Source organism: Hylobates moloch, unplaced genomic scaffold (genome assembly GCF_009828535.3).
Source record: "Hylobates moloch isolate HMO894 unplaced genomic scaffold, HMol_V3 SCAFFOLD_8, whole genome shotgun sequence".
NCBI lineage: Eukaryota > Metazoa > Chordata > Mammalia > Primates > Hylobatidae > Hylobates > Hylobates moloch.
The window spans coordinates 68248578-68276196 of NW_026652283.1; the positions used below are offsets into that span (position 1 = coordinate 68248578).

Genomic DNA, 27619 nt, shown 5'->3' on the forward strand with positions numbered 1-27619 from the left:
TTAATTTTGAGTGCCTTCTGCTATGATGGAGGAGAAGAGGTATGTGCATGGTACATGCTAGATTGCTACTCTGCAGAGCCTATAGGATGGCCAGATGTCTTTACTTCCTTCTAGCAATGCCACACTAAGATCATCATCCTTCCCATCTTGTAGTAGTTGGCTATTGCTGCAATAATGCTGCATAACAAAAATCCTCAAACACTTATCTTCTCACTCATATGTCTACCTTAGGCTAGGACAGATGGCTCTGCTTCAGATGGTGGGTGAGTGGGCTCAGCTACAGGCTCCTCATGTTTCAGTAAGAGTAGCAGCTACTTGGGGCATGCTTTTCTCATGGTGTGTCATAGAAATGCAGAAGTCCAGACCCAATCCAGAAAGCACAGTGAAGCCTCTGCTCGAATCATGCCCACTGATATTCCATCAGCTTAAGAAAACCATATGACTGATTCAGGCCGGGCGCGGTGGCTCATGCCTATAATCCTAGCACTTTGGGAGGTCGAAGTAGGCAGATCACGAGATCAGGAGATGGAGAACATCCTGGCTAATACAGTGAAACCCCGTCTCTACTAATAATACAAAAAATTAGCCCAGTGTGGTGGCAGGTGCCTGTAATCCCAGCTACTCGGGAGGCTGAGGCAGGAGAATTGCTTGAGCCTGGGAGGCGGAGGTTGCAGTGAGCTGAGATAGTGCCACCGTGCCACTGCACTCCAGCTTAGGCAACAGAGCGAGACTCTGTCTCAAACAAAACAAAACAAAACAAAACAAAACAAAACAAAACAAAACATATGACAGATTTCAACATTGATGGGGCAAGGAAGAAGGCTGTGTCTATACTAGTGGGAGGTAATGCAGAGAAAGAATGCAAAGAATATGAAGCATTAAAAGGAGTGAAGTATTAGGAACAATAATCCCATCTGCCATACCTTCTTCTCTCCCTGTATAACAGCCAGAGTTCCTGCTGCCCCAACTACCAGCACACCTAGAGGCAGAACTGGCAGGGCCTTTATGTGTCAACTTGACTGGGCCATAGGATGCCCTCATATTTGGTTAAACATTATTCTGGGTGTTTCTGAGAGGGTGTTTTTTGGATGAGACAAACATTTAAATAGGTAGACTGAGTAAAGGAGTTTGCCCTCCCTAATGTGAGTGGGCATCATCCAATTAGTTGAAGATCTGAATAGAACAAAAAAGCTTACCCTCCTCTGAGTAAACTTTCCTGCCTGATGACCTTTGAACTGTGACGTCATTTTTTTTTTTTCCTGTCTCTGAATTTGAACTGAAGCATTTGCTCTTCCTGGGTCTCAAGCCTGCCGGCTTTTGGAGTATGCCACGAGCTTTTCTGGGCTTCCAGCTCACTGACTCACCCTGTGGATCTTGGGACTTATCAGCCTCCAAAATCATGTGAGACAATTGCTTATAATAAAATTTAAAACACACACACACACACACACACACACCTCCTATAGATTCTGTTTCTCTGGAGATCACTGACTAACGCAGTCCCAAAGCCTCCTTTGAATATAGTTTTGGAGAGGAGGAAGGGCTCCTTTTATGTCAGCATTTTCTGCTACTCCAGAGAGAACTTCAGTGACCGTGCCTAGAGTCTCCTCTGAGACACCTCATATTCTAGGGGTCTGAAAGCAAATTCATGTGGAGTTATAGCAAAGAGCCAGTAAGGACTTCAAAAATGTATTGCTCCATAGATTAGATAATTTGGAGATGGCCTTAGAGATCAGCTAGTGTAGGGATTCCAGGAGCTGGGGCCTGTCAGGTAACACAGGTGAGTGAAGGAAGGGGTGTGTAAGTCTATGGGGCAGGTGTGGAGAGCTGCCCTGCTCCCTCAAAGCTGTTCAAATTCAAAGACTTTTAAAACATTCCTCAGGCCAAATAAACTACTTTATTGGGTATAATTTGGCCAGTAATCTTCACCCCAGTTTCTAATCTTGTGGTTCTCACCTGTAGGACCTTTTTCAGAGTACACATTTCTCTCTCATCCCATATTTTGGCCCTTGTGCAGGTAGCAAAAGCCCCACAGGGGATCCTAACTGCCCCACTCTTGCTCAAATGAGGATCGCTCATTCTGTCCAAACCCTTTATTCCACAAATGAAGTACCAAGACTTGGGGAGCCCAAGCGACTTGTCCAGCCTCACACAGCCAGTCAAAAACAGAGCCACAATGAAAACCTGTCCCCTGGCTTGCAGCCCTGTGTTCATAACCCTGCATTTGCCTAATGCTGTGATATATGCTGACCTGCACAGTGACCCCAAGATCTTCCTGTTGGCTGCCAAGGATTAAAAGATGGATAATCAGTGCTCCCGGGGAATCTTGTGGGAGAGGTGGCCACATTATGCAGATCCATTGCGCTTCAGTGCTGCCTGTGTGCTGTCATAGACGCAGGAGCAGACCTGAAGGTAGCAAAGAGAGGGACCTATAAACTGCTCAATATATATTCCTTGACACCAGTGAGAGTATAAAACTGCTCAGAGGAGTGGGGATGGGGCAGCAGTGGGGGTGTACATGTATTTATGCCACCCCCACCCACTGTAATCAGCAGGGCCATTGATACCCTATGCTTCATAATGTATGAGGTTTGTTTATTTCCTTTCTTTCCTGTGAACAGAGTCCAGGAAGGCAAGTAAGATCTGGTAGTTAGAGACAGAAAGCACATTGTAGTTTTGGGATGAAAGTACAGTTTTGCAAAGGGCATTGACATTCATCCCAATAACTATTTATGTGGACCTACTATGCATCAGGTACTAATTGATACTGTCCTAGGTTTTAGGGATGAGCATGGAATAAGGTGGCCAAGGTCTTTACTCTCATGGCAATTACACAATAGCAGGCTGGACAGGCAAAAACCTAAGGAATAAACAAGATAGTTTCAAATAAAAATCGTAATATCTAAAAAGAAATAAAATAGGGTGAGGTGGTAGACAGATACTGTGGGTAGGAATTGGGCAAGGCACCATCCCTCTGAGGCTGCTTTTAGCAACCACACTCGAGTCTGATTGAGCCAAACCTGGCCAGTCAATTCATCTTCAGAGCTGTGTGAGTAGCAGGGCCGCTATTCCTGGACCACATGTCTGTACAGAGGGATTGGGGTTGAAAGGTCAGATGGAAGCTTTGGTCCTGGCCAACTGGGCTGTGTGCAGAGGCCAAGGCCAAGTTTGGCTTTGGGGAGCTATATTAAGCTTGCCAAGTGCTGGGGAAGCTCAGCAGACTGAGACCCTGAGCAGTGTTCTGGGCTTGGGCTCCGGAACCACACTGTAGCAATGCTTTGCCCGGTTAACGAGATGACACTGGACAAAAGGCCTTGGTGTGAGCTACAGTGAGCTGCACTCTGGATCGTCTGGGCAGATTATCCCTATGCAACCTGCCTTCCTCACCCAGGACTGGTCTGAGAGGGATTCATGATGGAAGCATGTTCATTCTGTGACCTGGGTCTCGCATAAGTACAATTTGGGGGTGCAGGGAGGAGGAAGTGTCTAGGGTTGGGAGCAGCAGGCAGGGACAGTCTCCTCTGTGCTCTGTCATTTCGTTGTTTGAGCTTCTCTTTTTGCAGTTGTTGGATTTTTGATCTTGAGGAATAAAGAGATCGGAACTGGTACGATGAAGGCAGGAATTGTGTAATCTTTTGCAAACCACTTTATCTTGTTTCTGTTTCAGTTTCCTTTTCTTTATCTTGGGGTTACAAATACTTGCCCTGATTACCCTACAGGGATTTTTTTAGGCATGTCAAAGAAGATGTGGATTTAAAAATCACTTCTCAAGACATGCAATGCTCTATAGAAGTAACTTGGTATTATTAGGATTATTCCCAGGTGATAGTATTATACACTTAGGTAATTCAGGTGTACTGTGTTTCTGAGAGGTTCTAGAGAAGTTCATTTCAACCAGCATTTATTGAACCAGGCCCAGTACTGGGCATTGGAGATACGAAAAATGTGTATGAGATTTAATCCCTACCCTGGGGAGCATCTAAGTGGAGTGATGCAATTTCTAAAGACATCAATATTATCATTGGGAAGATATTTATGCACTTTGTAGATAATGTGATATAGAAAACATTTTTCTGAGTGTGTTTGTGTGTGTATGTTTGATACTGCATCTTTGTCAGCATGATGTCTGCTGGCTGGAGTCCGGAACGGGCCTCACAGATCTTTGCAATACTCCTGTCTTTTTCTCCCCTCGTGAACTCTGCAGCCTGACCTGGGTTCTATCATTGCTAATTTCTGCTTAGATATTTATTGATAACTGAATTATTATCCTCTCAAGTCTGTTTGCATTTTTATAGAAAATAAATAAAAATTGCAAATGTTAGAGCTGGAATAGACCTTAAAGTTCATCTCATCTGATGATTTAAAAAAATTAAGTCATCAAGTCTTTTCTTCAGATGAAAGCATATTTGAAAGACCGATATACACATAAGATAAAAGCAGATCTGGTTAAGCCAGGACAAAAGACTTGAAGCCTCAACCTCCCTCCCCACTCCCCCAGCGACACACACACTCACCTAGAAATGGGGAAATAGAGTCTTTGCTAAGTGAAGTGATCTGATTAGGAAGTTGCAGGTTTAGACCAAACCCATGTTGGATGTCCAGGCTTATTACTCCTCATGATGAAGGCCCTAACTAGATTAAGCCTGTGCCACTATAAGAGTTCTGCTCCCTGGAACAGGAGTGCCTGCCTGCAGCCTAACCTTTGGTGGAAGGATTTGGGCTGAACGCAGTTCAGAAATGCAGGACTCAATGTTCAAGGATGGCTCCAGAAGTGTGCAGAATGAATTGGTCCCTGGCTGAGTCTGCAAAAGGGAAGACAATCCAGCAGACAAGTATGTTTCTTTCCTGTTCTCAGGGAGCAGCCGGCTTGCGTGCAGCAGCAGATAGGAGTTGCCTGGTGAATCCCGGCTCTAAAGTGCTTATTTCAGTAGACTGTTTCTAATGGAACAAGACAGCCGGGACTGGGGGACTTGGGGACCAGGCAGCTAATGGGTTTATGCTCTGATGGCTGCCTTTGATCTCATCTGCCATTGCTCTGAGCCCAAAACAAATCCCAAGCCAGCCAGAGAGATGGACAGAGAAAACATCAACCCACCTGTCTCACTGCCCCTCCTGCCACTATCCACTCATGAAGAGGAGGAGTGTTGGAGAGGGGCTGCTGGCTCAGACTGGGGAGAAAGTGCCCCAAAGCAAGTCTGCTCCTTCAGGGGCTCCTGGCCAAGGAGGTGAAGAAGGAAGCTGCTAGGGCAGTTGAGGATTGAGGATCACCTCTCACCCAAGGCAGACAATGTGATGAATGGGGAATGATGATCTGGGATCCAGGATCTTGGGGTTCTGGCTCCAAGCAGTCAGACCTGGTAAGGTACCTAACCTGGTATCTGGGCAGGTGCAATAGCCTTGGATGTCTTCTGTAATCTTTCCTCATGCTGTACCTCATTTACTATATTACTGAGATAGTTTCAGGTAATTATTTCTCTCCTCCAAGCCTCTAGTGGCTGCTTATTGCTTCCCAAACTAAATCCATTCTCCTAGCCAGTCAATTCAGCTTCTAGGCTTTGTCATAGCCCAGTTCTCAGCATTATCTCCCATCCATCCACTAGACATGTTTGCTCCACAAACACTTGGGCTTCCCTCTAGGCCTCCGCTGTCGAAGCCTTCTGCCCATCACTAGCCCATCCAAATCCTACCCATTTTTGAAGGCTGTCACATCCCAGCTCAAATGCCACTTCCTTCATGAAGACTTCCCTGATCTCAACAGCATGTGATCTTTCCTTCCTAAATTATCCAAACTGACTTTTAATCTCATTAATGGCCAATTCCTTAAGGCAGTGCCTGCATCTCCCTCCGTTTTGGATCTCCATATTGTTCCTGAATAAACAAATGAATAAACCCACTTTAAGGCTCAATGTCCTTGTCTGTAAATAGGAAGACCTCTTAGGGTTGTTGAGAGGATTAACATAATTAATTAGCAGTGAGCAAGCTTTCCATAGATGGTAGCAATGGCAATCATTACTTTCTGTGGTTGCTGCTGGCTGGTGGCAGTGGAGCTGGTCCTGCTGGAGTTGGGGGTGGGAGGAGAAGGAAGGGTGAGGTCCCCTTGAACCTCAGGTGATGGTAGTTTCTTCCTTATTCTCATGAATTTTCTTGTCCCTCTAAGGACTTGGGGACAGAGCCGTGGTCAGCTAGAGGGCTCTCTCTGTGGGGTCATCTGACCTGAAGTTCTTCTATTTCATGAGTCGGATCCAAGTGCTAATCTCTATTTCTTTGAGGCACTTGAGGAAAGTTATTGCCTAGAAGTTACGCTACGGCAGTGGTTCTTAACCCTGGATGCACATTAATGTCATCTAGTGAAATTAAGAAATGCCAGAGCTAGCCAGGCACGGTGGCTCTCCCCTGTAATCCCAGCACTTTGGGAGGCCAAGACGGGCAGATTGCCTGAGGTCAGGAGTTAGAGACCAGTCTGACCAACATGGTGAAACCCTGTCTCTACCAAAAATACAAAGAAATTAGCTAAGTGTCATGGCATGCACCTGTAATCCCAGCTACTTGGGAGGCTGAGGCAGGGAAATTGCTTGAACCAGGGAGGTGAAGTTTGCAGTGAGCCGAGATGGTGCCACTGCACTCCAGCCTGGGCGACGGAGCGAGACTCCGTCTCAAAAAAAGAAAAAAAAAAAAAAAAAGAAATGCCAGAGCCAAGGCCCTACCTCAGACTCATGGAATCATAATCTCAAGACATGGATGTGGTCCATGTTTTTTTTTCAAAGCCCCCAGGGTTGAGAACCACTTTACTACATGAAAACAAAGCAAACTACTGGTTACAAGTTCCACATGTCTTCTCATAGCCTTGTATAAAAAAAGGGGTGGTGCAGGAAGAGAGAATTCTTCTATCACACATGTGTTGTCGTTTATTATGCAAATTAATTTTTAAAAATTAATAGTGATGTTGATTTCAAAACAAAGCACCAAAGGCTGTGTCTTTTCTTTTTTGTATCTCTCATAATGTTTAATCGAGAGCCTCTGTTTGCCTCCTGCACTCAATAAATATTTGCTTAGTGAATTGAAAAAGCTCATGAATTTAGAAGGAACCTAGCTTAGGTTCTATTGTAGTTTCTGTTTTATTGAACATTTCCTCTGTCCCAAAGGCCTTGAATAGAGAGGAAAATCATACCTTTGATTCAGTTTGAGAATTATTGTCACTTTGGTTAGGCAATATGATTCAAAATTCAGACAAACCATGGGAAGTCAGTGGTTCCTAACCCCTAAACATTTACCTCTATTGGACACTTACGCACATGCATATCCTGCACCACCTTCATTTGAACTTGCTTGTAAGTGTTCTTATTTTTTTGTGCATGTTCTGACTCCTTGATGACATTGTACCTTTTTGAGGAATGAGAGATATACCTTCTAGGTTTCTATTGCTGATTGGATGGCTGGCTCAAATTTATTCAACTTGCTTTCTTTGGTGAACACAAGATACTTAGACGCAGTTTCTGAGGAATCTTACCAAGAGCACTGGGAGATACAGGGATGGTGATGCGGAGGTGATATTAACTTACAATAAAGGATGTATTTGAGTTAGCATCTTCAGTGTGCTTGCAGAGGTGACCATTACACATGTCCTTTTTCATTTCACTGTGAACTCCTTCTGGGTGTGTATTTTTCTTTGCCTTTGTACCCCAGAGCCTGGCACGGTGTCTAGCATGCTGAGTGCCCAGGGAATGTCTGTTGATTGACTAATGAATGAATTTGCATTTTTTTGCTTGGCTCTCTTAGAGTGTAAGTCTTTAGCCTGAGGGTCATAGTTCCTTTTGCAGCACAGCTGAATAGGCAGTCAATAGTTGGTAAAAATTTTAAAATACACAGTTGACATTGTCCTGGGTGTGTAATTTGGCATGGATTTCTAGCTTAAATAAAACATATGAGTAAAATGAATAAAAGCAGAGAGACTCTAATGGAGATGTGTTGTGATTTTTGGTTTAGGTTTTGGCTTCTAGAAATAATTTTGTTCCTCCTATGGCACTTTTATCCCTCCCTTAAGTTCATCTCACAGATAGGCAGTTTCAAATACTCTGTACTTAGAAGCTGTTTCTTGAAATAGAACTTGTTTTTTCTTGAGTATGCCCTCATTGCCTTAGGCCTTGGGGATTGAGTTTACTCTGGCTCTGTGCTTTACAGTATTTTTTTCTCTTGCAGCTAAATGTGGTCAACAGTGTCAGCAGTTCAGAGGACATCAAGCCCTTACCAGGGCTTCCCGGGATTGGAAACATGAACTACCCATCCACCAGCCCCGGATCTCTGGTTAAACACATCTGTGCCATCTGTGGAGACAGATCCTCAGGTACATGCAGAAGCAGACACTCCCCGAAAAGTGCCACAGAGAAGGGGCTGCTCACTGTCTTCCTGGATACTTTGTACTCAATGAAAGGAAAATGGCCCTTTAGGATGGGCTAAATGGGGACCCACCTATACGTTTATGTCACTGGGTTCACAGGCTGCCGTTTTGATGAATTTAAAGGATGGCTTTATTTTTTGAGGATGAGATTTACAGGAAACATTGCAGAAACCCTTCTCTGGAGTCACACTATTACACCTGTATCTGAGAGACAGAAGCTGTTGTGATTATCAAGTATTTCTGCTGGGTGTGGTGGCTCACACCTGTAATCCCAGTGCTTTGGTGTAGTCCCAGCTACTTGGGAGGCTGAGGTGGGAGGATAGCTTGAGCCTGGGAAGTCAAGCCTGCAGTGAGCCATGATCACGCTACTGTACTCCAGCCTAGGCCACAGAATGAGACCCCATCTCAAAAAAAAAAAAAAAAGTATTAAGAAAAACCCCTCCCAAATAAGCAATTGTAAAAATAATGTCCTAATGTAGAGGATTTGAACGAACTAGAAAACTGCACAGAAAAGTAAAAAAAATTACCCATAATGTCCCCAAGAAAAATAAACCCTTTAATATTTTAGTGTATCTCTTGCTATAACATTCTAGGTTTTCAATAGGTTTTTATAGGCAGAAATAAATGTGCTTTCACCAACTTATCTTTGATTCTCTTCTCCTTTTCTCAGTCATTTCTTTCCTTGCTTCTTTCCTCTCCATTCTTCCTGCCCCATATTTCCCTCCCCACCAATTTTGAACACATCTGAATCTCCGATTTGATTATTTGAAAAATAATAATAAGAGGAGGTTATTCTCTTTTCTGTAGCTGTCCATGAGGGTTAACTGAATATTTCCTTATGCTCTTAATGCCACCAAAGCCACTAAAGAATGTCACTCCATTGAAAGTTCCAGGCACCTAGAACTTACCTAGCTGAATGGCTGATGTTTTCTTGCTCTCAAAAAATATTTCCCAAATCATGCAGACTTGGCCACTGCCATAACAGCACACCAGCCACAGCCTGACAGTGTTTTCTCTGCTATGCTTGTTCTAGTTGAAAGTCTATGAGGTTCATTTAAATATTGAAAAGCCATGGGAATGACTATGTCACACAGTTGAAAAATTGGTCCCATATTTCTCTAAGACAAATATTTCAGAGCTGAGATCACTAGGTTTTCTGGGCCCAAGATAAAATCCTATATTTATCATTGCTGTGAGTTCAGCAAGGTGAAAAGCCAGCCTGTAGTATGGTAAACTAATGAGGCACAGGCCGGCTTTTCTTCAGGCAGGCTATCTCTAACCATCATTTCATCTTAGAGTGGCTTCCTCTTATCTGTAAACTCCTGAGATGCTGGAAACCTAAGTAAAACAGAATTAGAAAGTCATGTCACTTCTGTAGCTCAATGACATCACATATTATGTTCAAATAATCAGACATAAATATGTTTTGAATGATTTGTTTCCTTATATTTTTGAAGTTCTGCAATTTCAATCAATCAAGCATAGTGCCTGGTATTGAGAAGACTTCTACCTAGAAAAAGGATTGTGATTGATTCATGATGCCTGTGTGAGGATGGGCTTGGTGGCTCTCCTGACCCAAGTTAGCCGCCCCTGCTTAGGGTAATTGAAAACTGCATGTGTGGAGCAGGTAATAAGCGCAATGAAATATGCAAGAAGTTAGTCTGGGTTAAGCAAAATCACCTTCTTTTTTTTTGTTTTTGAGACGGGGTCTTGCTCTGTCACTCAGGCTGAAGTGCAGGGGCGTGATCTTGGCTCACTGCAACCTCCGCCTCCAGGGTTCAAGTGATTCCCATACCTCAGCCTCTGGAGTAGCTGAGACCACAGGCATGCGCCACCATGCGTGGCTAATTTTTGTGTATATATATATATATTTTAACAGAGACGAGGTTTTACCATGTTAGCCAGGCTGGTCTCAAATCTCCTGACCTCAAGTGATCTGCCCACCTCGGCCTCCCAAAGTGCTGGGATTACAGGCGTGAGCCACCATGCCCGGCTGTAAAATCAGCTTCTATCAGATGTTTATGTCATAGCTTGATTGTCACATGATGATATAAAGATCAAACAGCAATTAATTTCCTCAATAGTCAACAGCACTTAAGAATTCATAACTCAGAATTCTGTTCATAGTTTATGGTAAAGGATAATAAATTTAAATAGGTTTCCTAAGAACTTGGGTCTCAATTATAGGAAATATTAGTTAAGTTGGGGTTCTTTTCCTGCTAGGTAATATGTGACAAGCATTTATATTTTTATTTATTACTTACACTAATGTTTTGAATGGAGGCAGAACATTTGCTTAACTAAACCCAAAAGTTGCCTTCATAAAATAAATATAAAGAAAGCCTTAGCTTTAGGAATTTTCTAATAATTCTATCTGGAATTAGTAATGCAGAGGAAAGACACAAGGAAAAGTGTATTTGCTGTGTCTTAGTTTGGTTCCTGTGATCAAGCCTGCATTCTCTGCTAGTGATTATTTGCTTTCTGTCCCAATGCCCAAGTGATATGCCTGTTTCTCTGGGGAAGAGCCAAGAGGTTCTTTTGAATGAAAGATCGAAATAAACACAAGAACAATCTATAGAATGTTCTTTTCTTCTAACCAGGAAAGCACTACGGGGTATACAGTTGTGAAGGCTGCAAAGGGTTCTTCAAGAGGACGATAAGGAAGGACCTCATCTACACGTGTCGGGATAATAAAGACTGCCTCATTGACAAGCGTCAGCGCAACCGCTGCCAGTACTGTCGCTATCAGAAGTGCCTTGTCATGGGCATGAAGAGGGAAGGTGAGACACATTCAGTTCCAATACTCGTGTCTGGAGAGAGGCATTTCCTAGGGCAATGGGACATTCAACTGCAATACACGAGAAGTCATGGTGCCCAAAGTCATCCTAATCTCCACTTCAAACTTCTTCCCCGCAGGGCTCTAAAGAAAAGTCTGAATAGGAAGTAAGGATGACTTTGGGTACTCGTGTATTGCAATTGAATGTACCCTTGTCCTAGGAAATGTGTCTCTCCAGAGCAGAGAGGGCAAGAGGCATCTTCCTCCTCCACATTTACCCATCCTCTTCTGGAGCCCAGATGGTGATCCCCAAACTGGACCGTCTCCTTTTTTTCTTCCAATAACCAGGCAGCAAGTCTCAGAGCCAAGGTTTCAGGGTCCTTATGCTCTGCTTTACCAATGGATCGTCAGACTGACCTTCAGGGTGGAGGTGACTTTTCTCCTCTAATCCTAGATCTCTCTCTGGGGAAAACTGCAGGTTTGATTTCACTCACCGAGTTTCTTACCTGGGTCTGCTATCAAGTCTTTGATATTGGTATATTCCATCATCTTTTGGCATTACTGGCATTACACAGGTTTGACAGACCTAGCCTTCCCATTCAGAGAGACCACCACTGTGTGTTGAAACCATCACATCTTTTAATTTATAGTGTGGTTTAGCTGGGTATTCTAGTATGAGAGAAAAAAACCTCAGAAGGTGCTTTCTGTTCCGTTAGTAGGCGGAAAAGTCTTTCCATTAAGTAGCACAGATAAATTGAAGTGGGCAGTTAATTAACTAGTGAGCTCAAGCAGGGACATGGGGATAGTGGTGAATCTTAATAGATTTTAGAGTAAGAAGGTCCTGCCTGTCTTTAGGAAATAAGAACAAGGAGTTCAGTCAGGCCCAGCACGCTCCTCATTCTTGAGGAACTTCTTTTCTGTGAGGAGAGGGCATCTTACTGAAAGGGTCAATGAAGATGGGCTCTTTGTGTCCCTGCTAAAAGTGAATGTCACCCATGAGCAAACAAATTCTTGCAATCTTAACATGTCAAGATGCTAGAGACGGCCTTACAGAGTCACCTAATCAACTGTAACCGTCCGCCAGATGAGAAAACAGGCTCAGAGAGGTGAACGGAGTTTTCCGAGGTGCCAAAGGCAGGCAACGAACTGACCCCAGGTCTCTGACTTTCAGATCAGCCCTAGTCTTTGTCTCCTTCCCTGCCAGGTTGTGAAGGAACTGAGGACGGCCCTCGCTGTGATATCTAACAGCAACCTCAAAAGTGAGAGACCCAAATCTCAGCTCCTGAAAATCTGCCCCACACCCCAGCCTGTTCCTCACACAGTCTTCCCCTTTCAGGAAATGGCCACTTATTTTCCAGTTGCTCAGAACAAAAACCATGGACTTCCCTCTTTTTACACACACCACATGCAGTGGGTGAGGAAATCTTGTCCCTTCCTCAAACTATGCCCAGAATCTTTCCATGTCTCACTACTTTTACCACTAACTCCCCAATCCAAGCTAACTGTATCTTTTGTAGTGATCTACATAGCATCCTAAGACATCTCCCTGCTTCCATCTTTGTCCTTCTACAGTCTCTTCTTAGCACAGTAGCCAGAGGGAGGCTTTGAACAAGTAGATTGGGTCAAGGTATTCCTTCAGCAAAATACTCCAATGTCTTTCCTTCTCACCCAGAAAAAAAGGCAAAAATCTTTGTCATGACTTAACGTTGTACATAGTCTGGATGCCCTGTTGTCTCTCAGCCTCAGCCTTCCTGGCCTCTTTGGTGATCCTCAACTATACCAGGGATGCACCCACCTCAGGGCCTTTGCACTTGCTGTCTGTCTAGAATGATTTTTTTTTTTCAGGTATCTGCATGGCTCACTTCTTCTCGTCCTTCGTATCTTTACCCAATTCTCACTTTCTTGGTAAAGCCTTGCCTGGATATATCATCTAAAATTGCACCAGCCACCCCCAACCCTTCCTTGTCTCTTTTACACAGCACTTATCATGATCTAACACTTGTACTTATCTTGTTTACTGTCTGTATCCATGAAGGCGGGGGCTTCATCTGCTTCTTTCCCCCACTGCTTTATCACCAGTGACTAATACATTGTAGCCATTTAATAAATTGTTGAATGAATAGTTTAAACTGAATGCTGAAATCAGAAGTTTTAGAAGTGCAGGAGCTCCTAAAAATGACTCATTCATTTATTCATTGAGTATTAGCTGAGTGCCTACTCTGTGCTTATGTCATACTTGCTGTGGCAGTGGGATCAATGATGTTACAGATTGGAACATATGATATGAAATACCTGCTGGTGAAGAACATCTTTTTTCCACCAGGATAGAACTGATACTCCTTGGAGCTTCCCCCACCATGATTATCAAAATGAAACTAATGACTACAAGTATTTCTCCCATTAACAAGAGTCCAGTGGCTGCAGGGTCATTTTTTTTCCTCCTAAAACACTTGAGATAAGTTTGCGATTGACTTGGGACAATAACAGTTTCCATTAAGCACATGATATTGAATTAAAAGAAAGTGAATGGTCTCAGTCAGAGAAACCATCATTTCTATTTCTCTAGAGTTAGTCTAATCCATCTCTGAAAACGCAGGCTGAATATCCCCAGCGCAGTTAGGGACAGAGTGGTCAATAGGCTAAATGTTGGGAACTGTGGTTCATTAAATGTTTTTTAAAAAGGAAGGAAAACAGGGACATGCGAACTGTAAGAGACTGGGCACTCCTTCTTGTATGGTTTGGGTACTTTAATAGAAAGTTGGACCCAATTTTTGTTCCTGCATTTTTTAAAAGAATGTGGAGAAACAGAAAGAATAGTGAAAAGCTGAGTAGTAAAAATTAGGAGAGGGAAAGGAGCTCTTAGGGAACTTTCTGAAGAGATTGGCACCATTTACCCTGACGAAGAGAAGACAAAGAAGTGAATCAATTCCTCCTCTGACTATATAAGGGGGCGCATTTCAAAAGGCTACTGGATAGCCTGTCCACCGCCATTGTTTCTGGTCTTGATTTATAGAATTTGGGGCTCAGTTTGAACACTTTCTTGAGGACAAGAATAATAACATCCTGGAGCAGATAACAGAGAGACCATGGAATCACACAGAGAAAGAGATGGAATTGGGGTAGGCACAGAATTTACCTGCCTGGGATCAGGGGCCAGGACCTGTTGCCCTTTTAGGATAAATAATGTTAAAGCTAGAGTGGACATTTTGTGTTCTCTAATGTAACATGTCCATTTCCTGAAAGACGAATTAGAGGTTTGGAGAGCCTAGGGACCTGCGCAAGCTCACACAGCAAGCACATGGCAGACCCTGTATAGGACTGGGATCCTCTGATTCGTGGGCCACCTCAGGAATTCTGGAATGTCTATTTCCATGATTTCTTGTCATATACGTGTAGTTTCAAGACTGGAGAATGGATTGCCTTTGAGGCTGCTCATGGGTGCATTGGTATCCTTGTGAGCCCTCTGTGGTCTTTATTAATAGACCTAGCCCAGTACCTTGGAGGCAGTATTGAGAGGTTAGAGATGGGCCCAGGAGGAGCCATTGTGGGTGCATGTGCTGGCTCCATCATGGCCTACCACATGCCCTCAGATATGTTACTAGTTTCTCTGTGGCTCGTAGTATGTCAGAGCATTATTGTGAGGATTAAATGAAATGTAATCTATCTAAAATGTTGAGCATAATTCCTGACACAGAGAAAGAGCTTCATAAATTTTGGCTATTGTAATAAGTGCAAAATAAACACATGTTGGATGAATGGTTAAAATCCTTCCCTAAGGCAGGAGTTTGGTTCTATTTTTGATCACCCAGGGTTCCCTGGAAGTACCCTGATGTGTGTCGTAACAGTAGCTCAGAATGTCTGACACGTAGAAGCTACCCCCCAATAACAATATATGACTCCTCATTTATGACAGGAAGATTTAAGGCACAAAGAGGAAAAGTGAATAGCAAAGGGTTTGCTCAGTTAATGGCAAAACCAGAACTAGAATCAAATTCCCTGACACCAAGGATATTTTCTCTGAAGCTTGAAGGTTACTTTCCTTGGGTGTTACAAATCTCTAGAAGACATTGATTGAGGACCACGAATGAAACTTAACTTAGTTTGCTTTCCCTCATCTTTTAAAATCAAGACAAATAGAAGCTCATAACTTACCTTTAAAAAATTAATACAAGAAGCATTCAACATTTCCCAGTAAATCCAAATATAATAAAAAATACATATTATAGTTTCTACATGTTTTCAGTGAATGAAGGCTGACAGAGTGAGCAGAAAGTAAGGATGAGGCAGAAGGAGGAAGAACAACAGGAGAGAGAGGAAGAGACCAAAAAGAGAGATGGAGAGATGAGCCCAAGGGGGTAAAAAGACACAAAAGGAAAGAGGAAGTAACTATTTGCATTGAGTTTTTATAATTGCTTCATTCATCCCTACAATATTATTTCAGTTAACTACTGAAGAGTACCAGCCTTAACTATCTCAGTTAATCCCTGCTTCACAGATAAGGCATCTGAGGCTTACTAAGCTCAGTCATATGGCCAATGCCATTTAGCAAGGAAGGGGTAGACTTATATGTGAAAAAGTTTTCTTTGACTCCAAGGCACATGTTTTTTGCCCTTCTTTTCCCTATTTTCTCCTCTCTTTTCTCTCTCCCTTCTGTTTCCTCTTTTTCTCACCCTGTTTTGTTGTCTCTTTCCCTTATTCCTTTTCTCCTTTCTACCCTCCTTGCCTCTCTCTCAATGACACAGTACCATTCTTGTCTTGAAGCTTTTTGGCATATCTCCACTAAGTTTTGGAGTATAAGTTGTGTTTTTGCAGTCATACCCTTCTCTGACCTACCTTGAGAGACTGATATGGCTCGCATGACAAACTAGACGTTCGGCATCGCGGTTCCAGTCCATTCTGCAGCCTCTGGGGCTCATTATCTCCTCAGAGAGTAGGAGGCACTCTTGCAAGTGGACTATGGGGAGGAAGGGAGAGAAACAGAAATAGGAGCTGCTAGTGGAGTAGCTGTCATGGAGTTTCAGGCTAGTTACCTGTTTAAAGGATAATTTTCTTGACTTTGGGGATGTAAAAAATGTGTTCTAATATTGAATTCTGTTTATTGCTGCTGTGAATAAGATGGAAACTACAGCCTTCTAGATGATGGAAACTAACCCAACAGAGACTTTTCTCCTGATGAAGAGCATAGAATTGGAGGGGGCAGCAGTCTGCTTTCAATCCTAATGTATAGACATGGAGGGTTCTGAGAGTTGCACTGAACCTTGATGAAAACTCTAAGCTTTGGAGAGGCTGAGATAATTTCAGCCTACACCTTTGCCTATGTACCCTCCCCCACCTCCAAAATGAGCCACTGATTCTGAAATGTCATCTAGGTGACATCCCTCCACCCCTTCACTTACTAAATACCCACAGCTGGCTCCCTGAAGATCTTCCCTGACAAGTCGGATCAGGTGATGTTGTGTTCAAGCCGGTGCACTAGGGGCAGACCTAATGGGACGTGAATGCCAAGGATGATGCATAGGATCTGACAGAGGGAGTTTTTAAAGTAATGTGCTTGTTACTTAACTATTTCATGCTCACAGCTTTTTAGAGGCAGCAGGTAGAGCAAGAATGTGGGGATCTGCAGGATAGCAAGGAGAGGTTGGCCCATTAAAAGAGAGGATATAATTAGAGTTTATTAAAGCTTAAAATGCATACTTCCTAGTGCTGTCACCATAAGGCATTGGAAAGAATATGCACTAAAGAACCCCTCATTCTCCTTAGGCGTAAGCAAACAGCTTTGCTTTCCTTGTTTCATCTGTCAACATTCCAACATCCCCAATTCAGGATCATGATTCCCCTTTCATAGATGAGTAAATTGAGGCTTAGGTGGGTAATAAACTTTCCCACTGTTGTCCTGGGCATTATGGTAACCTCTGCATGTCCTGCTGCATGTCAGCTGTGCAAGAAGAAAGACAGAGGAGCCGAGAGCGAGCCGAGAGTGAGGCAGAATGTGCCACTGGTGGTCATGAAGACATGCCTGTGGAGAGGATTCTAGAAGCTGAACTTGCTGTTGAACCAAAGACAGAATCCTATGGTGACATGAACATGGAGAACTCGGTATGTGCTCTTAGACACACATGTATATTCCATTTCTTGGGTAGGGCTGGAAATGGGAGAAAGGGGTGTATTTGAGTCCTGGGACCTGTCCCTCACAGTATTTTGTTCCTTTTTCAGACAAATGACCCTGTTACCAACATATGTCATGCTGCCGACAAGCAGCTTTTCACCCTCGTTGAATGGGCCAAGCGTATTCCCCACTTCTCTGACCTCACCTTAGAGGACCAGGTCATTTTGCTTCGGGCAGGTAAAGCACATTGGCTGCCTTTTTTCCTGGGACAATTTTGAAATTGCTCTTGGGATCCTAAAAAAAGTAACCTGATGGAGCTGCAACATGTCCAAGCTGTGTACCATATTGATGATGAAATAACCCTATGCGGGGTTGTTCATTCCCAAAGGAAGCATCGTTAATGAAGGAGTGGGACTCTTTTCCCATGCAAATTTTACCATGGCTTTATAATTTGCATACATTTTAAAAAGACTATTAAATCATTTTTATTGAGGATAATTTGAAGCAGTGCCTCATTATTGTAATGAAATTGGCAAATAGAGGTATTCCCATTTCATAGGTGAGATAAAGAAGCCAAAGATGTTTGCTCAAGCTTGTACTAGATGGGTTCCACTGTCTTCCTATTTTAAGACTCTGTGTGCTGTATTTTCTCTTGCCTCCTATTTCTGGGACACTTGCAGGCCGTTGACATATGCCATATCTCCTCTTTGTCACTGAGCCAGCAGGGAAATTTCATGAAGATTGGCTGAACATTGGGAAACAGTCCACTCGTTCATCCCTGTTAGATAATGAGCACTCACTGAGTGTCAGCTGAAAGCTACAGACTGTGCTGGGTGTTACTAGACAATGCCAAAGAAACAAAACTAGGTTGTCAAGTCCTGGGGGCAGAAACCGCAAGGTATATTAGCTTTATCCACCATGGCAGCTAACATAGTGACTGTTATCTGCTAAATGTTCAATCCGCATTTGTTGACTGATTAAAAAAAAAAAAAGAATCCTTGTCCTCAAGCTATCGTTCTGGGTTGCATCTGAGGGAGAGTGGGGGGATGTGCAGAGCCATAAGTCAGGAGACCCCAGTCTTATCCTTTGTTTCTTCACTAATTAGCTGTGTCATCTTGAACTAATTCTTAACCTCCCTAGATTGTCAATTCTGCTTGTGTTATGTGGGATAATAGTACATGCCTTGGATGATTATAAATAAAGAAAGAATGTGTTCTGTTTTCCCTCAAGACCTCCTCCTTATCCTTGCAGGGTGGAATGAATTGCTGATTGCCTCTTTCTCCCACCGCTCAGTTTCCGTGCAGGATGGCATCCTTCTGGCCACGGGTTTACATGTCCACCGGAGCAGTGCCCATAGTGCTGGGGTCGGCTCCATCTTTGACAGGTGTCTCTCTTCTGCTTCCAGTATTTGTGTGTATTATGTGTGTGTATGTATGTATATACATGTGTATGTATGGATATACATGTGTATATACATGAATTCTCATGTGGGCATGAACCTCTGGGTAGTGCTGGGATGGAGGATGGGCAGCCCAAACAGTTAGCTGCACATGACCATGCAGAGACCACTAGGCACATGAAACTATAAACCTGGGGAATGAGGGAGAGATTAACAGAAAGATTGAGATCACAATAAGATAGAGCTACTCAGAGGCCAGCACAGTTGCCAGGCAGGTGGGAGAACCTGTTCTCCCAATGGATTTCCCAAGGAGAGATTAGATCTTGACATCAGCTAGTAAGTTGTGGGTGGAGAGGGTAAACTGTTTATCCTAGGAGCCAAGGATGGGAAAGGGATCAGGATCTGTCCTCAAGAGGCAAGGCAAGATGGACTGTTTATGCTGGGCTCTGGATGATCTCAGAAGGAGGCCTGCAGCAGGAGCAAACCCATCGTCGTCAGGCAGGGATACCCTGACAGAAATTCTGTGCCTTAAATGATACTAAGGGAAAAATTAAGCCATTTGACAAAGAGTTGAATAAAATGAGTAGTTAATGACTTGAGAGTAAGAGGATGGAGAACTGGTAAAGAGGAGAATTAAGTTGAAATTAATCTCTCTGTCCAATGCCAGAGCCCCGTGGTCCCTTTCTACCTCCATCGTAAATGGTCTTCTTTGGTCATGTGCACATCCACTGAGCTGTCTCTACTACTTCCCTGCCCTTTCCCACATGTTGCCTGTAGAGCCCAACATGGTGTTTGGAATGACTCATGCCCCTTCGTGGTGCCCGGAACCTTTCTACCAGTTCACTGAATGCTGCCCTCTGCTGTGTTTTTCTAGACATGCAATCCCCTTACCTTGCTGTACCTGTTGCGTTTCTAATTTCTAAGACTTCCGTGATGCCTTTCCGTTTCCCTGCTTGGAGTTCATTGCTTCCTCTTTGGAGCCCACTTGGACTTTGTTCATGGCAGTTATATTCCTGGGCATTGTGCTGCTGCTTGTTTTTATGTCTGGTTCTTTAGTTAAACTGTAATCTCCTTGCAATGAGGGGTTGCATCTTTTTCACTTCTGTGCCCTTAGTAACTGGTACATCATCTGGAAACAGAGTGGGCATATAAAAATTTTGGTTGAATTCATTTTATTGGCTCTTGGCCTGTTACTCATGGTTTTCTCATTACCTGCTTGTTTCCTGCTAACAGAGTTCTAACTGAGCTGGTTTCCAAAATGAAAGACATGCAGATGGACAAGTCAGAGCTGGGGTGCCTGCGAGCCATTGTGCTCTTTAACCCAGGTAACCACCCTTCAACACCAGGGGATGTGTGTGTTCAGCTCTCTTCCATGGTCGGCCTCCAGTGCTCTCATGTTGTTGGTCCTCCATCTCAGCTGAGACAGAGACGGCAGAGCCAGGAATCCAAGAGAGCTCAGAGTGTCAGCTAGAGCCATCTTGGAAAATGTTTTGAATGGGTGTGGCAGGCACATGTCTGGGGCAAATGGGGAAGATGAAACATGATGGTGGCCCAGGGTGGCAGTGAAGGGGGTGGTAAAGAGCGATCACATTCTAGATATATTTCTAGGTAAAGCCACTGTGATTTGCTGATGGATTGAATACAGAATGAGAAAGAAAGAAAGGAGTTAAATATGACTCTCTGGTTTTTTTTTTTTTTTTTTTAGTTTTGTTTTCCTGAACAATGGGAGAAATGAAGTTCTCATTCACTGAGATGGGGAAAACTCCATGAGGAGCAAGTTCTGAGAGTGGGTGGGTAGGAATCAGGATCTTGTCTTTGGACATTAACATAGGAAATGGGTAGTAGATATCCAAGAGTGGCTGCCAGGAAGCAACTGCTCATATGAGTCTGGACTTCATGGGAGAAGCCATGTGCATCTGAGAGCTGTCAGCCTCTGCCTGTGTAAGGCTGTGACACTGGGGTGAGATCATCTGGGGAGATAGAGCAGAGAAGATGGCTGGGGACTGAGCCCTGGGGCATGCCAACATTTAGAGGTCAGGGAGAAAAGGGAGCTAGCAAAGGAACCTGAGGGGGCAGGCAGTGAGATAGGGACAGAATGAGAAGGGTGGTGTCCTGGAGGCTCGAGGGAAAATAGTCTTTCAAGAAGGAGGCGATCAGCTCCAGCAAACCCTGCTGTGGTCAAGAAAGATGAACCTTCAGAATTATGTAGTCATTCACATAGAGGCTTTATCTCCAGAATTAGGCAATTAGTTCATCAATGCAGGACATGCGCCAATTCAGCTTTTGTGTCCCATCTTATCACTCAGTCCATGCTTAGCACATAATAGGCACTCAGTAAATGTGTGCAGGTAATATTTCGAGAACGGTCTGGATAAAATTAAGCTCTCCTCCTTAGAGTCAGTGGTGGGTACATTTGCCTATTCATGGAGTTTAAAATCTTTGCCCCAAGAGTTTCTTGGGTAAATTGGGCACAGAAAGAAGAGCAAGGGGGCACGAATGACCAGCTTTGTTTATTTCACACTTGTCCCCATCCAGGGTGTCTCTAGTAACTCTAGAGACAGTGGCCAGAGAGAATGGGGCCAGCCTTTGCTGGAAGGTGTGTAATGAAAGGCTAACTCAGTCATGTCTTTTAGATGCCAAGGGCCTGTCCAACCCCTCTGAGGTGGAGACTCTGCGAGAGAAGGTTTATGCCACCCTTGAGGCCTACACCAAGCAGAAGTATCCGGAACAGCCAGGCAGGTGAGAGAGAGTGCTGGCAGAATGGTAGTAACAGCAGCAACTACTCCCATTCTTCATCTACTGAGCCCCTAAAGTGCAGCAGGCACTGTTTAGGTGTTTTGAAATGTTATTTAATCTTCATAACAAGCTGAAAGCCACAAAAATGTTAATTCCATGGGGCTAGCGGCCTTATCTGTCTTGCTCACCATTCACTCCTCTAGCCTCAACACATAACGCAGTGCCCGACACATAGTACACCTCTTTAAATAGAGGATGAATAGCAAACAAATGAATAAATGTGGGAATTATTATCTCCAATTTCTATCAAGAAACAGAACCTCAGAAATGTTAAGTAACTTGCTGAAGACTGTAATGCTAGCACAGGGTGGAGGTGTGATGTGAATCCAGTTTGTGTGATTTCACAGAGCCTGTGTTTGAGGTGTGACTGCATTGCTTTCTGGTCTGCCCCCATAGAAACCCCCATGCAGTAGGAAATACAGGCGTTGGTAGCCAGAAGACATGGATGCTGGTCCCCAGGGTGCCATGTGTGTGGCATCTGGGAAGGTGCTGGGTCTGAGTCTGGGCTCCTCATTTGGAAAGGTGGATGTTGGTCTAGCAGATCTCTGAGGCCATCTAGCAGTATAGGTATTTCTGAGTTATTAAAAGATATTCTCAAAAGTTTCTTCCAAAGTACAGCTACGCCAAAGTTTTTCCTCTCTGCTAATGCCAATTAAAATGAGAAAATATGATCTTCAAATCTCATAGAAAATTGGAAATGAAATGGAAAAGCCTTTCTTAAAAACATTAATTTTGTTTGGGGGATTAATTTTACATGCTCCCAATGCTCACTAATGGTTTCTATCCCTCTGTGAAGTCTAATATCTACTTAGCTGTTTATCCTGAATCATAAGCCAACCTCTAGCAATTGTCCAGAAGAGACTGAGCTGTGTTTTTTGTTGGAGGCTGTGGATGAATTTGAGTAGGTGGGTTTTGGCCCTTTAGTGTAATGAATAGGCAGGGCCTAGTATATTAGTGAGATTAAGCTGTAATAGACCCACCAGACGCCACCAGTTTAACACAAACATCTATTCGTTGCTCACAAATCTGGGTGGGCAGTCAGTTCAGAGAGGTGGTTGTCTTGCATGCCGTCACTCAGGGACCAAGACTCCTTTTTTCTTGTGTCTCCACCATGACCCACAGCCATACTGTGTTTTGCATCCAGATGATGGAAAGGGGAAGAGGTGCAGGAGCAGAGAGGCTAGGCCATATGGGCCAGACCTGGGTCTTAGAGGGCCCTCATCTTTTCATTCACTTTCATTAGCTGATGCCAAGTCATGTGGCCCAGCTGCACAAAGGAGGCTGGAGAATGTATCCTGTTGTATGCCAAAGAACAGAAGAAAAGATTGGATTTTGGTGAACCTGGTAGTTCACTATAGATGAGATTGAGAGAGCCCTGGGCAAGTGGCCAGGACCTGGCTGCCAGCAATAGCTTGGCCTCTGTCAGGTGTGAGCCCTGGGCAAGTCATCTTAATTGAAGCCCTGAGTTGGATGCTTTCTATCAAATCTTCCATTTTTTGAGCACATATTGTGTGCAGGGCATTAGAAATAATGAGTGTCATACATATCATTTTCCTGAAATTGTCTCTGTCTTGCTGTTTATCTTAAAAAGCCAACAAAAAACTCCAACTCACTTTTTTCCTAACTATAAAAGCAATGCATGCTTTGGTTAAAAAAATTATAAAAATATTTTTTAAAAATATGCGGTGGCTCATGCCTGTAATCCCAGCACTTTGGGAGGCTGAGGCTGGTGGATCACCTGAGGTCGGTTGTTTGAGACCAGCCTGACCAACATGTAGAAACCCTGTCTCTACTAATAATACAAAAATTAGCTGGGCATGGTGGCATGTGCTTATAATCCCAGCTATTCAGGAGGCTGAGGTAGGAGAATCGCTTGAACCGGGGAGGTGCAGGTTGTGGTGAGCTGAGATCATGCCATTGCACTCCAGCCTGGATGACAAGAGCGAAACTCCGTCACAAAAAAAACCCCAGGTAATAAGAACTTACTGTAAATATTTTGGTATATTTCTTTCCAGTATTGTCGTGTATCTATTATGTCTCGTGTGTATCCTCGTGTATCTATTATGTATTACGCATATCGTGTATGCATTTCTAGATATGAAATTATACAGTTTGGTGTATTATTTTCTTCCCTTAGCCATTCTAGAAATTTTATTCAATTATTGACAACTACAAATTATCATTTTCAATGGTTTTGTAATACTTTGCAGTGTGAACATATCCTAATGTATTTAGTCATTGCCCTGTGATTGACATTTGGGTTGTTTCTAATTCATATCACTTTGAAAACTTTGGAACTTGACTCTTCTGCCAGAAGATGGCTGGCAGGGAGCTGGGCTGCCTCCACACACTGGGGAGAGAGGCCAACACTTGTTGCCAGGACTAGGGCAGAGCTTAGAACTGCAGGGAGGTGGCGGAGTCCCGTGCATAGTCTCCTGGGTTTGTCCATCACAGCTTGGACTGAGGCTGACTGCCCTGATCAAGTGTTCATACATAGTTGGCTCAGTAGGTACATCAGGGGTGTCACTGGCCAAGCATGTGGGTGTGCTGAGGGCTGCTCACCTCTGGTCCGCAGAACCTGGTTGAAGGGGATCCTGGCACAGCCAGGTAGAGGCAGATTTCTCAGTGGGAGAGTGCTGCCACTTTGTGGAGATGTTTCAGAAGTGCATGTCACAGGGGCTACGTTCTGCTTTCGCTCTGATCAGAAAGCAGAGATCAAAAGTCAGGTCACAGAACTCACACACACACTCTCTTGCATGCACAGCAGGCACCTTCAAAGGCATAAATGCCCCTTGCTGCTAACCTGTGGGCGAGGAATGCTGTGACATTCGTGGGTGTGTTTATTTCTATTAGCCTTGATCTCAGTTCCTAAATCCAGGTCACACAACAAAGAGGGGAGTATGATGGCATACTTAGAATTTTGGATATTGTAAAATCTTGGCCTTTTTAGAGTTAAAAAATTTTTTAAAGTTAATTCCAGTCTAACTTTGCACTTACAGAGAAGCCGTTTCCTTTGCCTACTTCCATAAAGCTTAATGGCAGAGGCACGGCTGGGAGTTCAGCCTCCTTATTCTCTAACTACCTCTTTCCTGAATGGTGATGCCACTCAAATGCTTTCGGGGGCTTTACCACTGGAGGCTTTTGAAGTAATGTGTGCCATTGGCATAGACCTTTAATTTTTCCATGTAAGGGAAGCAATTTCTACTTTTTTAGATGGTGCCACTTTATTTTCCTTGTATTGCTACATTTCTTTAAAATGTCATATGGCATGAGTATAGAAATATACACATTTTCAAGGAACACTGAAATTCTAATTTGTAACTCTTTCATGAAATAATGTTGTGACACTCAGTAAAGATTCATCTGGAACCAGAAACCTCTGACTTAGGGCCACAGTGACTAATGTGATTTTGGTCTTTGAGCTTTTGATTGGAAGTTGTGAGTAGAGTGACTTCATATCTAGTAGCATTAATAACGTTAAAAATGAGCTGGCATTGCACTGTGCGCAGAGGGTCACACAGACAGAGTGAAAAATGTCACAGAGAGAGGTGCCCGAAAGGACATGCAGATGGGAGATGAATTCCTTCACATATTGGTCTTTCTCCCTTTTGTGAACCTCACAACAAATGTCCTCAGTTGTAGAAAAATGTGTGTGAGGGTGTGTATGAGTGAGTGTGTGAGGGTATGTGTGTGTGCGTGTTGTAAGAACATGTTAGAGTGTGAGTGTGGAGTGTGTCTGCATGTGCGTATGTGTGAGTGCATGCATGCACATGTGTGTGTGAGTATGAGTGTGCATGTGTATGTGTGTGAGACCACAGGCATGAGATATGTGAGAATGAGTGTGTGCACATGTGTGAGTATGTGTATTGTGTGTAATGTGCATGAATATAGTGTGAGAGCATATGAGTGTGTGGATGCGTGTGCAAACACGTGAAGTATGTGTGAAGGTGTGTATGCATGAGAGTGTGTGAATGTGTGTATGCATGAGTGTGTAAAGGTGTGTGTACATGCACATGTGAGTTCATGTGAAAGTGCACATGAGTGGGGATGTGTGTATGTGTGAGGGTGTGTGTGTAAGTGCATGTATGCTAGGGAATGTGACAGTGTAAGAGTGTGAGTGTGCATGTGTGTGAGTGCTGAGGATGTGTGTGCGGGCACATGGGTGTGAAGCATGTGCGAGTGTGTATGATAATGTGTGGGTCAGTGTGTATGCATGTGTGCATGTATCCTCTCCCCAAACAGACCGTAGACTCCTCAAGGGCAGAGACTATGATTTTCTATTCCTCTTTTCCTAATTTAAGGGTAAGCACAGACTAAGAAGTTGACCATAAAAATTGGTAACGATTGGCCGGGTATGGTGGCTCACGCCTGTAATCCCAGCACTTTGGGAGGCCGAGGGGGTGGATCACCTGAGGTGAGGAATTCGAGACCAGCCTGGCCAACATGGCAAAATCCCGTCTCTACTAAAAATACAAAAATTTAGCCAGGCATTGTGGCGGGAGCCTGTATTTGCAGCTACTTGAGAGGCTGAGGCAGGAGAATTGCTTGAACCTGGGAGGCAGAGGTTGCAGTGAGCTGAGATTGGGCCACTGCACTCCAGCCTGGGCAACAAGAGTGAAACTCAGTCTCAAAAAAAAAAAATTGATAACAATTGGTTACAAATCGACAACAAAAATTTGGTGACTGTGGACCCCAAGGCATGTGCCTGTAGTCCCACCTACTCGGGAGGCTGAGGTGAGAGGACTGCTTGATCCTAGGTACTCAGGTCCAGCCTGAGCAACATGGTGAGACCCCATTCTTAAAAAGATTTTTTATGGGGGGCTGGAAACTAAAGCAAGTTGATGGCATGATGGCTACAGTAAGATTCTCAAACATGTTCATCTAATGGTGACAGCTGCCATGGGTTGAGCACATTCAGTGCCTCATGCTCGGCTCTAAGTGCCTCAGCAGATCTGTGCAGGTACCTGAGGGACACAGAGAATGTGAGGAGCCAGTACAGCTGGCAACGTGAGTGGACACAGTCGTCTAGTTCTTCCTCTTCCCCACCGTGAATGAGGGGAGCTGAGGGCAGTTCTGGGACATGGCTACAGAATTCAAGATTCTTGAAGGGTCATGTGCTCCAGCTTCTGCCTTTAAGGCTGATGAGCCCTCTAGCCTGTTTCTGAAGCTCTCTAGGCTTAGAGATTCTGTTACTCCCTTGTCTCCCTTTCTAGCTCTTTTATCACCGATTGGTCAAGAAGACCAAGTGGACAGCTTCCTGCCAGCAGGTGCAGGTGTGCAGTGCATGCCCGTCCCTGTCCCTGATGCCTCTTGGCTTCCCTGCAGGTTTGCCAAGCTGCTGCTGCGCCTCCCAGCTCTGCGCTCCATTGGCTTGAAATGCCTGGAGCACCTCTTCTTCTTCAAGCTCATAGGGGACACCCCCATTGACACCTTCCTCATGGAGATGTTGGAGACCCCGCTGCAGATCACCTGAGCCCCACCAGCCACAGCCTCCCCACCCAGGATGACCCCTGGGCAGGTGTGTGTGGACCCCCACCCTGCACTTTCCTCCACCTCCCACCCTGACCCCTTTCCTGTCCCCAAAATGTGATGCTTATAATAAAGAAAACCTTTCTACACGTAAGACTTTTATAGGTGGACTTTTGTATAGATGTTAAAGGTAATACGCTTTGCTGTCTACAGGGCTGGGGGACTTTCTGGAAGTTCTTGGGAAAACTAATCAAGCCTCTGTACATACAATTGGTTTAAATTATTTTTTCACTTGCCCTGGAAAGCAAACAAATAAGTAATAAAATAATATATGTGAAATCGGCACTGCTGGAGCATGGGGTGTGTTATTGTGCTACAGGGAGGTCGACTCAGACATGGAGAAGGGATATCAGAGGCTGGGGTCGAGGCTGCGGCTGGGGTCCTGAGACCATAAATCCCAGAGCACAATACCTGAATCTAAGCTGGGCTTTGCTGCACAGCCAGCTTTGCCCCAGGGCACATTCTGGGGAGACTGGGAAGAGATGCTGTCTTTCAAAATCAACTTGGTTTTTTGTTTTTGTTTTTCTCCTAAGAAAAACGAGCAGAAAGAGACTTATTCTAATTGGAGGCAATTGAGTATAAGGCCAAAGGAGAGATGTTCTCTGTCCTGGGAGTTGG

General features: G+C 44.0%; 1 protein-coding gene across 2 annotated transcripts in view; it reads left to right on the forward strand.

The window, feature by feature from the left end:
* The window catches only part of RXRG (retinoid X receptor gamma), a 144918-nt gene extending 117632 nt beyond the window's left edge, over positions 1–27286 (forward strand). Inside the window, exons 6-13 of one of the 2 annotated variants that reach the window (XM_058442897.1) lie at positions 8197–8341; positions 10996–11175; positions 17107–17267; positions 17385–17514; positions 18529–18661; positions 19910–20001; positions 21310–21415; positions 26798–27086. In XM_058442897.1, coding sequence (XP_058298880.1) covers positions 8197–8341; positions 10996–11175; positions 17107–17267; positions 17385–17514; positions 18529–18661; positions 19910–20001; positions 21310–21415; positions 26798–26945 — 1095 coding nt within the window. In that variant the 3' untranslated portion in view covers positions 26946–27086. Of the gene's footprint in view, positions 1–8196; positions 8342–10995; positions 11176–17106; positions 17268–17384; positions 17515–18528; positions 18662–19909; positions 20002–21309; positions 21416–26797 lie in introns of both variants that reach the window. The other variant, XM_032159106.2, reaches the window with a different exon arrangement.
* Positions 27287–27619: the final 333 nt, after the last annotated feature.